Consider the following 15,242-nt stretch of genomic DNA (forward strand, 5'->3'; position numbering starts at 1 on the left):
ATAGTGAGAGTACAAATTAACCAAATCTTGATTGTCATTAGAATTATCTATTTTTATTTTTTATTTTTTTGGTAAATCTCCACCTGATAATATATTTTCCATTGATTTTAAGTAGATTTTAGCAGGGATGTAGGGAGGGGGAGAGAGGGGAAAAAAATTTGATGTGGGAGAGATATATCCATTAGTTGCCTCTGCACACATCCCCAACCAGAGGTGGGGATTGAACCTGCAACCCAGGTAGATACCCTGATTGGGAATCAAACCCTCGACCATAGAGGGTGTAGGCTGGTTCTCTAATCAATGAACAACATTGGCCAGGGTGAATTATCTACTTGTAGATTCCTCCAATTTACAAAACAAACAAAAAATACTAGCCACAGTCAGAAGGGAAGGAATGATATAAGATTATAAGTCCTGGTCTGCTGATTCTAGAATCTGAGAAATTTATATCAAAGAAGTGATTGGAGGAGGGAAATAAGTAGAAAAGTAGGGGCCATAAGTCTCAGTTGGTTTTAGTCATGAATAATTGTAGGACGGATTTTCGGATCTGTTTGGTCCTTACTCCATAGATAACAGGGTTCAGCATAGGGGGTACCAACAAGTACATGTTGGCCAGCAGGATATGGGTGTGGCGTGGTACATGCTTGCTAAATCGGTGGGAGAGGAAGGAGAAAAGAGCAGGGGTATAGAATGTAAGGATGACACAAACATGAGACCCACAAGTACTAAGAGTCTTCAACCTGGCATCTTTAGAAGGAAGCTTAAAAACAGTACGGAGGATCTGTATGTAAGACAGAGAGATGCATGCCACATCAGTCCCAACAATTAAGACAATGACTGCCAAACTATAAAGACTATTGATGGAAATGTCAGCACAAGCCAACTTCACCACAGCCATATGCTCACAATATGTATGGGGGACAATATTGGTCCTGCAATATGGCCACCTCTTTACCAGAAAGGGATGTGGTGTCATTAGCACTAACCCACGCAGAAGAGCCACTGTGCCAACCTGAACCACAACAGAATTTGTTAGAATGGATGAGTGTCTGAGAGGATTGCAGATTGCCACATACCGGTCAAGTGCCATGGCCACAAGAAGCCCTGACTCCACCCCAGAGAAAGCATGGATGAAAAACATCTGAGTGAGGCAGGCATGGAAGTTGATTTCATGGTAATTGAACCAGAATATAACCAACATCTTGGGAAGAGTCGAGGTTGACAAGATGAGGTCCGTGATGGCCAACATGGAAAGAAAATAAAACATGGGTTCGTGAAGAGCAATCTCAGTTTTGATGATAAAAAGGATGAGTATGTTTCCCATGAGGGCAACAACATACATTGAGCAGAAAGGGATAGATATCCAAATATGCATGTCTTCTAGACCAGGTATGCCCATCAGGATGAAGACACTGGGATTGGTGGAGGCCGTGGAGTTAAAGTCAAGCATAATGATTCTGACTAAATGAAGGCATCTCTTTTCTCCCTGGAGTAATCAAAAGCACATATATTCTGGTAAATATGCAATATACAGAAAATTACTCAGTGTAAAAATACAACCAACCAAATTTTAATTGCCCCTTGGTGAGAGTTTCTGAAATTAGAATTATTTCATCCCTCATCCCCAGATTTTAATTTCATTAAGAACCAGTTGGTGTAAAACTATCTTCTCTAACTGCTTATTACTTTGCCGTTGGCTCAGAATCTGATGCTAGGTGTTCCCTTCTGTCTATGAAAGCTGGGCTAAGTGAACATCCTGAAAAATAACACCAGTTCCTTGCATCCTATAAGGCAATGGGGGACAACTTTTATATCATCTTCATTGAAAAGTACGCTTCCAAAATAATTATGGACTTTGAGACATTTTGTATGAAGTATACTAAATCAAAAATTTTCAACTGGTGTGCCACAAGAATTTTCAAAACATGCAATGCCTGACTATATATTTAGAGGTACTGATAGCTTTTCCTTACATTGTCAAATTAAAAAATGACAACAGCCAAAATGATAGCCTTCCATGTGAATGAATCAAAATTATATATATATATATATATATATATATATATATATATATATATATAGTTAGACCAGCAATAGATACATTTTTTGATGTTTCACAGAATTTTCATAATTAATTTATGTGTGCCATGAGATGACAAAGGTTGAAAATCACTATTCTAAGTAGATATTTATAAAAGCAACATATAAAGGAATAATAAGTTTTCCTTATCTATAATATTTTTAATGACAAAACTTTTTGAAATGTTCCTCCCTAATAAATTTTGTCCATAAAACAAACAGCATCTAATCACCTAAATAGTTCTAAGACAGGAGCAAAGCCATTAACACACCCAAAAGGTATGCTGCCTGGATTTTCTGGTAACCTTAGAAAAAGATGACTTGGATAAATATCCATGTTTTCATTGTAATTTAGATATATAATTTAATGGTTACTCCTACTCTTGGATATATATATATATATATATATATATATATATATATATATATGGTTTGTATATGTGTATCTTATCTTCTTCTGGAAGAGAGTCTCAGAGGATTGAAAAAGAGTAATCATTAAATATTTATTTTTACCAAATTTATGTTGAGATGCTAACTACAGTACAAGGAGCTTCTCATGATACCTATGAATTCAGAATACACTATACACCTTGGGAAAGAAAGACTGGTGAGCTCTAAATCAATCAAGTAATCAAATGGGGGTTTTCCCACACCAACATGCAATTAGAGGACACCAGCTGGCTCAGTCATTTGCTACTTTTTATGTCATAATATATATCACAAAAAAATTTAAGAGTCATTAGCAAATGTCCAGTTGCTGATTTTTATAAAACATTATGAGGTTACCTTTATCATTTCTAATTTATAAAAGAAGAAACACACATGTTACATAAGCTAAATTTCTCCTAAGTCACATAATCAGCATGTGCTAGAAGGATATAATACATCCTGATTCACTCTAAAACTTCACCATTGTTCCTCTACCATATGTAATGAAAACAAAGGGACAAATAATGCTAATATTTTCCCCAAGTTTTATCATGAATGATTCTCATAGGGCTTTAGAAGCAATAAGGACATATGTTCTTACTTATTATTTTATAAATGTGTTGTTATGAATTAAGATAGTTTATAGAGAATTTATAAAATAATCCTAAAATCTTCCTCTTCCAACATCTCAGTTGATTTCATTTCATCTCAGTCGATGCTCATTGTGAAACTATCGGTAAGCATTTTATTTCTAAATGAATTATTCTTAATCTCAGAGGACACATTTGCATACACTTCCTTTTCCAAAGTTAGTACCACTTGATTGGTTCACGACACACCTAAAGGATGGTTAAGGAAAAACTCAAGAACATCCTTATCTAACCTTATAAGTAGCTTGTTCCATGTGGCAGGACTCCACTGATTTACCTGTCAACATGAGGCATCCCAGAGAAGTCTCTAACTTATCTTCAGAGGAACCACACCGTCAGCCTCTGTTGCATGTTCTCAGTCTATTTGCAGCACAGCTGAGTCTCAAGAATCCACAGTAACTAAATATTTATTCCTTCTCTCTATGAAGCTCTTCCTCATATCAGGATGCTACAGTCTCTTTATTATTGCCTCTCATTTCTTTGACTAGAGTAAATATACAAGAGTTGTTGTTGCTTCCAGATTAATTGTGTTGTGTTGAATCAAAGACAGGAACTCAGTTGTTGAATCATTCCCTGCATGGAAGGTTCATGCAAGTTTTATAGCCCCACTTGGGGGGAAGTCCCAGGGGCTCAAATTCTGCAACAGATGCTACTTTACCTTCTGAGAAGTGTGATACCTGGGGAGAACACATTTTCTCTATCCCATGACATTAGTTGGTAATGAAATTTGATGTGAGTGAGATTAAAGGAGATTTATGAAAAAGCGGATTATTTACACAAGTGCCTCTGACCCCACTAGTTCAGTTAAAATTAGTTCAGTTAAAACCAGTTCAGTTAAAATGAATGTTGTAGTCACATAGGGGACTTAGCTAAGAAGGCAACACAGAAAGAAAATAGTAAACTAGATTCCTGTGATGCTGTCAGACTTAACAATCATGATTCTTTCTCTCTTTCTGTGTATAAAATGATCATTTGCATTCAGATATATGTAGTTCTATACATGCATATGTAAACACATTCATCACACATATATACATATAAATATACTAGAGGCCCGGTGCAAAAAATTCATGCATTAGAGGGGGAGATCTCTTAGACTGGCCTGCTCCCTCTCACAGTCCGGGAGCCCTCAGGAGCAGGAGGTGACCCAGCGATCAGGGGAAAGTGATGCCCCCACCACACTTCTGGTGATACCACTGCTGGCAGCGCAAGCTTCAGCTGGCCTTGGCTACTTGAGCCTTGGGCAGCCCAGGAGGCTGGGTAGCTTCCATCCAAAGCTTGCTTGCACCTTGGGCATTGTCTGGGAAGCTGCCATCCAAGGTTTGCCTGCACCTTGGGCTGGTCCTGGGTGACTGGACAACTGACATTTAAGGCTTGCCTGCGTCGTGGGCTGGCCCTTGGTGGCCGGGGTACGGAGGGGACCGAAGGACTCTGGAGGCAGGTGTGTAGAGTGGCCAGGCCTGGCTGGGGTGAGGTTGGCCTCGCCGTGTGCTTGTTGCTCCGGTGGAGAGGGGACTGGGCACCACCATCTTGTGGCTGTGGGCACTATCATCTTTGAGGGTATGATAATCAGTTAGCATATTCCCTCCTTATTGGCTGTGAGTGCTGCCATCTTTGAGATGGTGTGAGGGTCATTTAGCATATTCCCTCTTTATTAGATAGGATACATATACGCACATACATACTTATAAAAATTATTGCACCTATACAAAGCATGGTGATATTACAATATATGTTATACACAAAAGAGATATACATACCTATATCTATTTGTGTATGTGTGTGATTATAATAATTTGATGTTTAGTAAATATTTATTGAACAAGAGGCCCAGTGCATGAAATTCATGCACAGGGGGAGTGTCCCTCAACCCAGCCTGTACTCTCTCCAATCTGGGACCCCTCAAGGGATGTTCGACTGTCCTAAATGGGCAGTTGAACATTGCTCTCACAATCCAGGACTGCTGGCTCCCAACTGCTCACCTGCCTGCCTTCCTGATTGCCCCTAACCACTTCTGCCTGCCTGCCTGATCACCTCCTAACCACTCTCATGCCAGCCTAATTAATGTCTAACTGCTCCCCTGACAGCGTTTGCCCCCAGCTTCCCTCCTCTGCTGGCCTGGTCACCCCTAACTGCCCTCCCCTACAGGCTTGATACCCCCCAACTGCCCTCCCTTGTATGCCTGGTTTCTCCCAAATGCCCTCCCCTGCTGGCCATCTTGTGGTGGCCATCTTGTGTCCACATGGGGGAAGGATTTTTGACCACATGGGGGCAGCTATCTTGATCTTGTGAATTACACAATTTTAATAAAACCATAGCTTTCATTATATCTAATTTGAGCTTTCAACTTCACGTTACAGAATGCATCTTTAAAGATATTTTAATGAAAAGCATTATAAAATATACAGATTTGTATGTCAATTTATACTTCATATAATTATATTTATTTTTTTTAAACTTTCTAATTGTCTGAATGACTAAATGGTATTTAAAATGTCTGGTACCTTTGTCCAAAATTTTATTTATTAGAAACTGTCAGCCATCCATAAAAAGTAATTAAAAATTTTATATTACTATGGTGTCTTGTGTGTACCATATTTCTAAGTATTCAGTATTAAGTTGATACTTTTAAAACCTTTATAAAAAGTGTCCTTATTGAAGAATATTCTTATTGGATCGTAATGTATATGCAGATTTCCATCTGACCAGTATAACTTTCCATTTCTTTTTCCTTTTCTTTTGTTTTATATTTTTTTCCAAACTGAGATTTATTACAGTATATGCTATATATGCTATTATTAAGACAACACATCTCCTAAAGTTTAGCTGTGGCACATACTAAGTTATATAAAACCTCTATGTTACTTAGCAAAATAAAAGACTTCATTGCAAGCTAAAATATTTTTAAATACCAAAGAATATTTGATAAGCTAAGTCTCAATCATAGTCCCAATTTCTTTAAAATAAAAAAAGGTTTAAAATTTTCAAATACATACTTTTGCCCATGACTATTATTCTACTTTTAGTTCCTAGATCATTAACTGCTACAAGCAAGAAAAAAATGCTGTTTCTCTATAAATTTGTACTAACACCTATATATCAGTTACTCAAGGTCAACATACACATCTTAGCCAATAAATAATGGAATGAGCAAGCACTTGCCTGTTTAAAAAAAAAAAAAAATATATATATATATATATATATATATATATATATTCTAGGTACTTGGCAGACATGAATTAAGAAATGATTCTATATTGAATATAGACATGCCTCTTACAAAATAGCACACAATTGCCAGGACTACTTTATTTCATATATTAACCATACTTTTTAAGATGAATATGACACAATGTTTACCTGGAAAGTTTCTGTCTTCTCAGGTAATATAGATTGACTTGAATATAAACAAGATCATAGTTCTATGGTAATACCTGTCTTGCTGGTTAATTAAAAAAAAATCTTACAAACTCAAACTTATGTATTTGTGAAGACTTTAAGAATCTTCTCCCGTATATTTTTGGTTTTAACACCATAGATGATAGGGTTCATCATAGGAGGAATCAGAAGATAAACGTTGGCTATAAAGATGTGGACGTGTGGAGCTATGTTATGACCAAATCTGTGGGTGATAAAGGAGAAAAAGGCAGGTATATAAAACACCAAGATGACCCAAACATGGGAACCACATGTGCTCAAGGTCCTGAGCCTGGCCTCCTTTGATGGGAGACGAAACACAGCACGAAAAATGAGAATGTAAGAGCAGATAATCATTATGAAGTCCAGCCCACCAGTAAGAAAAGCAAGAATTAAGCCATATACTCTGTGGACCCTGGTACTCGCACAGGCCAGTTTGATCAGGGCCATGAATTCACAGTAGGTGTGGGCAATGATGTTGGTTTTGCAATAGGGAAGACTCATCAGTAAGAAAGGATGTGGGGTCAGCAAAATAACGCCACGTAGGACAATGGCCAGACCCAAAGCCATAATCACTCCATGTGTCAATATGGTGGAATGTCTCAGAGGGTCACAAATGGCCACATACCGGTCAAAGGCCATAGCCAACAGGAATCCCGACTCCATGGTGGACAAAGAGTGGATAAAAAATATCTGGATGAGGCAAGCTTTAAAGTTGATTTCTCTGTCATCGAACCAGAAGAGACTGAGAATCTTGGGAACCACAGTGGTGCAAAGCATCAGGTCATTCACAGAGAGCATGCAGAGGAAGAGATACATGGGTTTATGAAGACTAGGGTGTGTCTTGATGATGAATACAAGGACACAATTCCCCGTAACAGCCAGTAGATAGACCAGGAAAAAAGGAATGGAGATCCAGACATGAGCAGCCTCCAGTCCTGGGATTCCAAGGAGGAGGAAAATAGCTGGATGGACATTGGTTCTATTTGGAAATAACATTTCAGAGTTGCTAACCCTGCTGTAGTCTAAGTGTTGTCAAATTATCTTCAGTATATCGAGCATAACATATATTCTTTGTTTATACCTACAATAGGTGGTACCTATTTTGACAATCAGTGGTAGGAAATTTTGCACCTGTTTCAAGTATGTGGTGAAGAGATGTGGAATTAGCCAGTAATATTTGCTTTAAACTCAAAATCTAAAAGATAAAAGAGAGAGTAGACCCTGCTACAGGGAAAAGAAAAGAACATCATATATCTCATTTCTGCCCACTATTTAAATACCACCTAATAAGTGCTGGAGATATAGCGTGTGCTGATTTAAATGACTTATAATTTTAACAAACATATAAATTAATAAACAAAAGAGGCTGATTTTCAAATGAGAATTAGAAAGTTATTGCTCTGATTATGTCTCCAAAACATATTTTCACCTATGAGGCCCATTTATTTCACTTCATTAGAAAATTGCTTATATAAGCTCATCATACTAAAAGGCACATTGCTATTTTAGATTAAAAACACTTATTATAATAAGATTGATAAGCAAAGACAAATTTGAATATTTGGACCCTTTAGAGCACATGTGTCAAACACAAGGCCCGCGGGCCAAATCCAGCCCGCCAGGCCTTGCAATGTGGCCCGCACCGCGCTGTCATCACTGCACTCCGCTGTCAGTTTATGACATTGTCAGTTTATGACTGTTCAGTAAACCATTCGGCCCACGATTTAGGCTGGATTTTAGATTTTGGCCCCTTCTCTGATTGAGTTCGACACCCCTACTTTAGAGAGAGCGTGATTTTTAGTTTTACTTGATCTCTATGTTACTATCACTTTGTAAAGTGTAAACTAAACATCCAACCATATTTCCCAGACACAACTCCATAGTGGTGTCCTAATGTGCACTGTCTCAGTATGACTAATTCCAATCATCATTATTCTATGTCTTAAATACCTTTACATCTCCAAAATATTTTGTTCAGCTGTTTATACTATGTAAGTCCATGAAAAGTCACTGAATGGCTGCCTTTCTTTTACCAACCATATGTCGGATACCCTGTAGATGGCCTACAATGTAGCCACTAAAATATTCAAGGCTGGCACTGCAAGAGAAGTTTCTGACCCTGCTTCAGCCCTATGGCTGGAGTCCATTTATTGCTCATTATCTGTGCTGCATAGAGTGTCAAATATTTTTAATTCCTCTCTTGTTTTTCTTTCCAGTAGAAATGCTGCTCTCTCATGCAGTCCTCTTTACCTGGCTGGTCTTTTTGCCTGGTGTTGCACTCATCTCTCAGAGGCTGTGAGATAAATCAGTTGCCCCCGCTTCCTCCTCCAGTGCCTACGGGTCTTTCAAGAGGGTTATACAAAATGAACGCCTTATGTGAGTGGCTGTCAGTGACCATAAATGAGAGTCCCTTTCTCTGTTCCTCTCTAGAGGGTTCTCTCTGATTGGGCAGATGACATCTTTGGGGGCTTTTGCAGTCACCAGAGGATTAGCCTCAGGAACCAATAATTAAAAAGTCCCTGTGCAGGCATTAGGGTCATAATGGTGATTATTTAATTGTACTTTGGTGAGAGTAAACATATACTGATTATATAGGCAAAAAGTTCTCTTTGCAGCATGAAACTGATTTAGCTTTCCATAGTCCCACATTTTTCAACAGTAGGTTGTCAGTCAGTATGGTTTAGAGTAGTTATTTTTAACATTTTTCATCTCATGGCACACATAAATGAATGACAAAAACATATTTTTTTGCTGACCTGACCAAAAATAGGTATGATTTTGGCTGATTTAAAAAAGTAAAATGAAATAAAAAATTGCCTACCTTTTTGATCCAAGGTGATTTAAAAAAAATCAGGTATCTCTACTTTTACATAAAGATATCAGATATCAAAAATCAACAAATCAGACACAACCTTCTTCTGCTCTGTGTCCAATAAGAGGCAATTTTATTATATGACCTACGTATTTATGGTTCAAGACAGGGTATTCACACCGATGGCTATTGTTGCGTTGGTTCTTGTCATGTTTTTATTTGACATTCTTAAGGAAGTCAGTTGCCTGACTAAATAATAAGATATTGCATATTTTAAAAATTCTTGCAGCACACTGGTTGAAAATTGCTGGTTTAAGCAATGCTAATAAAATATTATCCATTTAATACCTGCCTCAAAATCACCTGATTGATCATATTTCCCCCAGATATTTTCTAAAATTTCTTATTTCTATATATTATCTATTATATCAATTATCTGATATTATTTCCTTATCTTTAAAAGGAGAATAAAATCTTTTTAAAAAATATATTTTATTGATTTTTTTTTACAGAGAGGAAGAGAGAGGGATATAGAGTTAGAAACATCCATAAGAGAGAATCATCTATCAGCTGCCTCTTGCACACCCTCTACTGGGGATGTGCCCGCAACCAAGGTACATGCCCTTGACTGGAATCGAACCCGGGACCTTTCAGTCTGCAGGCCAACACTCTATCCATTGAGCCAAACCGGTTTCAGCAAAAAAGAAGAATAAAATCTTATTAGCGACCAGGCTGCCAAGGGAGGGCAGTTAGGGGTAACCGGGCCAGCATTTCAGGAGTATTTTGATACTAAAATTATAAATACATAGAATAAATTTTCCCATATACTCTGTGGAAAATAAAAGACATTTTGTACATTTTATTTTTGTTATTGTTTTTTAATATTGCTTTTTAGTGATAAGCTTAAGATTTCCATTTTCAAGTGGACATGAAGTATGAAAAACCAATGTCAAGCAATATGACTAAATCCTCTGTAAATCTTTAAAGAATTTGTGAAATTGGAACTGATAATCATTGATGACTAATGAGGGAGATGGTGTATTAGACATGAATCAAACAGAAGGTATAATGAATTATTTGTCCCCTTTTCTAGCTCATATTTTACCATTACTCTTTTCTGACCAATCTCCAGTTATAGACTTCCCTGGACCTTTAACAGTATCACTTATTTTGCATGTAAGGCTTATATGAACCTATCCAGATATCTTCACTAATGCTCACAGGTAAATGATCTGTCCAAATCAAACAAAGAGGAATTGAGGATGTCTCAAAGAAAACATTTAGTTTTGAGGGATTTAATATCAACTTGAAAAACCTTACAATACTACATTATATTTCTTTATCACAGAAACTGAGTTTTCCTTATCAAAACAAATGTCTCTGTTTCCTTTTCCTTAGTATAAGGTAAAGGATCTTATGTGATATATAAAGTTTAAATAAAGCATAGTCTCATTAATGTGAGAGGTTCATTCCATAGAAAGTCCAATTATAAGACAAATATGTTAATCATCAGGAATTCCATATCCTATTACTTCTTTTTTACACATTTAGATCAATAGATATAAATATATTGATATGTAGATAAAGACATATGTGAACATTTATTTACGTATAGCTAAGATCATTGAAATAGCTAAAATGCGTTAAATGAAAGGTTCTTAATCTTCTGCTGAGGTAGGGAACTAAATGGTTAGTGCTTCTACATGAACAAAGCTTCCCTTTACTCTTAACTCCAACATTAGCATCTTTAGATCTTTAGGAATCTGATGAACCTCATGCTGTGGAGGAATACCTAGTTTCAGGTTTGGCTTTGCCACTTATTACAAGTGTAACCTATTTTTTCTCTTTTTAAATTGATTTTTAGAGGGGAGGAGAGAGAGAGAGAGAGAGAGAGAGAGAGAGAGAGAGAGAGAGAGAGAGAGAGAGAGAGAGAGAAAGAGAGAGAGAGAGAGAGTTTTGTTGTTCCATAAATACCTTTCCAGTGACATTCAATTTTTTTTTTAATTTTTATTTATTTATTTATTTTAAAATATATTTTATTGATTTTTTACAGAGAGGAAAGGAGAGAGATAGAGAGTTAGAAACATGGATGAGAGAGAATCATCGATCAGCTGCCTCTTGCATACCCCCTACTGGGGGTGTGCCCGCAACCAGGGTACATGCCCTTGACCAGAATAGAACCTGGGACCTTTCAGTCCACAGGCCAACGCTCTATCCACTGAGCCAAATCAGTTTCGGCTATTTTTTTTTAATTTTTAAATTACACTTGATATTCAGTGTTACATTAGTTTTAGGAGTACAACAGAGTGGTTAGATATTTATATAACTTATGAAGGGATCCAGCAAGTCTAGTACCTAACCTGGCACCGTACGTACCTATTAAAGTTGTATTGACTATTTTTCCTGTGCTGTATTTTACATCCCGATGATTATTGTGTAACTGCCTACTTTCACTTCTTCATCCCTTTGGAATAAGTGGGAAATTATCAACACAGACAGAGCTCACTGTGCTGAGTGTCCTGACAGGTTTAGTCTGACCACAGAAATGGAGCAGGGTCTCCATCACTACTTTTCTTCCTCCCCTGAGGAACAAATTGAGATTTGCATTTGATACTTCAAAGTATATAATGAAAAATTTTGGAATTTTATTTGAGAGTTAAATTTCTTTTTCTTTTCTAAAAAATGAAAATTCTGTCCTGCCTGTGTGGCTCAGTAGTTGAGTGTTGACCCATGAACTAAAAGGTCGCTGGTTCCATTCCTGGTCAGTGCACATGCCCAGGTTGTGGGCTTGAACCTCAGCAGGGGATGTGCAAGAGGCAGCCAATTGATGTTGCTTCATCTCTCACAGATGTTTCAATCTCCCTATCCATCTCCCTTACTCTCTCTCTAAAAGTCAATAAAGAGATATTCTAAAAAATGGAAACCTGCCCTTTTAACATCTATTTAAAGATATAATAAACACCATAAACTGATGAACAACAAAAATAGATCCAGAGACATAGAATCATAGAACAGACTGTCAAACATGAGGGAAGAAGGCAGGGAAGGGTAGATGTGAGGGCAGAAAGGTGTTGAAGGGGTAAGAGATCACCCAAAGAATTTGTATGCATATAAGCATAACCAATGGATGCAGATAATGGGGGCAGAGGAGGGTGGTGGTGTGAGAGGGACTGGGTGAAGTCTGTGGTTGGGAGGCGGGGCAGGCTGGGAGAAAATAATGGGGGAAATGGGGACATATTTAATACTTTCAACAACAAATAATAATTTTATATATATACATATACATACACATACACACACACACACACACATATATATATATATATATATGTGTGTGTGTGTGTGTGTCTTCCTTTTGGAGCCATACAGAAAAAGGTATATCTGCTTCTTATCATGGTCCTTTAAATATGTGAAGACATCAATGCCCATAGGCCATGTTGTGTTTTTTTGTGTGTTTTTTTTTAAGAGATGATGTCTATACCCCAATCATCCCATTTTCCTCGATATTTTCCGATTTTTTCACGTTCTTAAAAGAAGGGTGTTTCAGACAGACAGGGAAGCAATTTACATTCATGTGATTCTGACTTGAGATATGTCGCTTTACAAACATTGTAGAGAATTTCTCCAAAGTTTATTATCATAGCGAAGTCGTCGTGCCATACCTATGGTAAATATTTCCAACTGTCTAACCTCGAACAGAGTTTCTGAATGCTGTCCCCTTAATTATGAGAGATAGGTATAAAACTGGTAAACATTAAACTGCTTTATGAGGATGATTCTAAAAAGCCACAATGCTTTTAATAGAAAATACAGGTTATATAATAATAAAAGAGAAAAACATTGTCATGTACATCTGAGAGCTAATTTTTAATTGCATCTCAAATTTCATGGAGAAATATACTGGAGAAAATAAAATCAAGACAAGAATTTGTCAATAAGTTGCAACTCAAAGTAGGCGTTGTTGTGTGCATAGAAGATTCTACCTCCCATCCCTCAGAGCTGTATTATTTGTAACCTATATGAGACTTACAGATAGACTAAAAGGGACCTTACACTTAACGCATACATGCAATAGCACAGTTAAATTTCTTCACACCATCATTTCTGAGTCTAATCACAAATCAGGTACTAAGGTCAGAACTATTTCTAGAATTATTTTTCTTAATCCCAGATGCTATCTAATGTAGTCTTAATCCAAATACACATAGACAAGTCAAATGTCTAGTTACCCAGAGAACATGGGATTTCAACTACTTCAGCTAACTCCATGGATATTTTTCTGTTTGCTTATTTGCTATTGAATTATTCAGACTCATATTTGTAATTTAATGCTTTCATGTGAATGTGAACATTATAAATGCCAGTTAATGTATTATCATAAATTCCCACATGAACACACTTTTTAAAAAAAGGTTAATTTCAAAACATATTTGGCATTCTCTTCTTAACTTTACTCTATTTTCAATAATAATAAAAACAAGAGTAGCCAATATTTATGAGGTGTTTACTATGAATCAGATATTATGATTAGTGCTGTAATTGTATCAGTGGTTCCTAACAGAGTTGATGAACTTTAAGGAACATTTTAGATATTTCTTGGTGTGGTTTTGTTATTGTCACAATTTGGGGAGTACTATTAAATTTAGTAAATATAAACCAGAGAGAATCCTCCTGCAATACATAAGATAATTCCTCCATATTTCCAACACTCTACAAATATTCTGTATCTGATAGAAATTTCAGATAAGCAGTTGAACATTGTGTAGTTAAAAAATACTTTATATTATGCTAAGGGAAATAAGCCAGTCAGAGAAAGAAAAAACCATATGATTTCACTCATAAGTGGAATCTAATGAACAAATTGAACTCACAAGCAAAATTGAGACAAGATTCATAGTGGGCTGACAGTTTTGAGGGATGGGCAGGCAGAGGGAATGGAGGAATTGAGCAACAAAAGGGGGAAAAAGAGAGAGAACTAATGAATACAAACAAGAATTTGGTGATTGTGGAGGAGAGGGGAGTGAGTGGAGGTGGGAGAGGGTCTAGAGGGATAAATGGTGGTAGAAAAAATAAAATCAATACTATAATGTTCTGAATGTATAATTTTACATTGTTTTATATTTATTGTTCTGAATGCAGCTTTTAAACATTGCTATACTAGTTATCATAAATTATCTTTTTATGGTTTTAAAATGAAAACATGAACTTGATATTCCAGAAAATTAACTATCATGTAAGTGAATTGAATATTGTATATTGTTGTGTTAAGACAATGAATATCAAGTTGTTGTTGTTGTTGTTGTTTTTTAACATTTTTAAATAGGAAAAAATTCCTTTAAAAAATGACATCACCAAATGCAATATTTCTCATGATATTTGAGTAATTGATAAAATATACCAGGATTAACTGGCATTTCATTCACATTCACATTTATTCTATGCATAAGTACAAGGACCTGATGACTTTATTATGTCATCTAGTGTTGTCATGCACAAGTATATGTATTACTACTTTTACTTTTATATTATTATTTGGGTACTTACGATTTTTTAAAAATTTACTATTTTTTATTAGAAGGGTAAAATATATGTTAGAAAACTCTGTTGCATAAAGGGAGAATTATATTTGATTATGTTCAGAATAATTAATGTATATAGTTTTATTTAAGACTCAAGTTTACAACCATGGATTATGGGTTACTATCTTTGTAGTATAAATGAATCTTAATCTAAATCTCACATCTCAAACCACATAAAGTTTTCAAATATTTTTTAACAGAAAAATTTTATAACCCCAAGTTAGGAAATCAATTTCTTAGATATGACACAAAAAGCATGAACCACCCATAAAA

At 36.2% G+C, this 15,242-nt stretch overlaps 2 protein-coding genes across 2 annotated transcripts; both read right to left on the reverse strand.

Annotated features, from left to right (window-relative positions):
* Positions 1-502: 502 nt before the first annotated feature.
* LOC311627739 (olfactory receptor 52E4-like) lies at positions 503-1,450 on the reverse strand (the record flags this gene model as incomplete). Its single annotated transcript, XM_084894299.1, has 1 exon — positions 503-1,450. One exon carries the CDS (start codon positions 1,448-1,450, stop codon positions 503-505), a length of 948 nt encoding a protein of 315 aa, XP_084750425.1.
* Positions 1,451-6,635: 5,185 nt separating this feature from the next.
* Positions 6,636-7,574, reverse strand: LOC311627769 (olfactory receptor 52K1-like; the record flags this gene model as incomplete). The annotated part of the gene is made up of 1 exon (XM_084894329.1): positions 6,636-7,574. One exon carries the CDS (start codon positions 7,572-7,574, stop codon positions 6,636-6,638), a length of 939 nt encoding a protein of 312 aa, XP_084750455.1.
* Between the last annotated feature and the right edge of the window lie 7,668 nt (positions 7,575-15,242).

The sequence above is a fragment of the Pipistrellus hanaki genome (genome assembly GCF_964339955.1).
Source record: "Pipistrellus hanaki genome assembly, chromosome: 9".
Classification (NCBI taxonomy): Eukaryota; Metazoa; Chordata; class Mammalia; order Chiroptera; family Vespertilionidae; genus Pipistrellus; species Pipistrellus hanaki.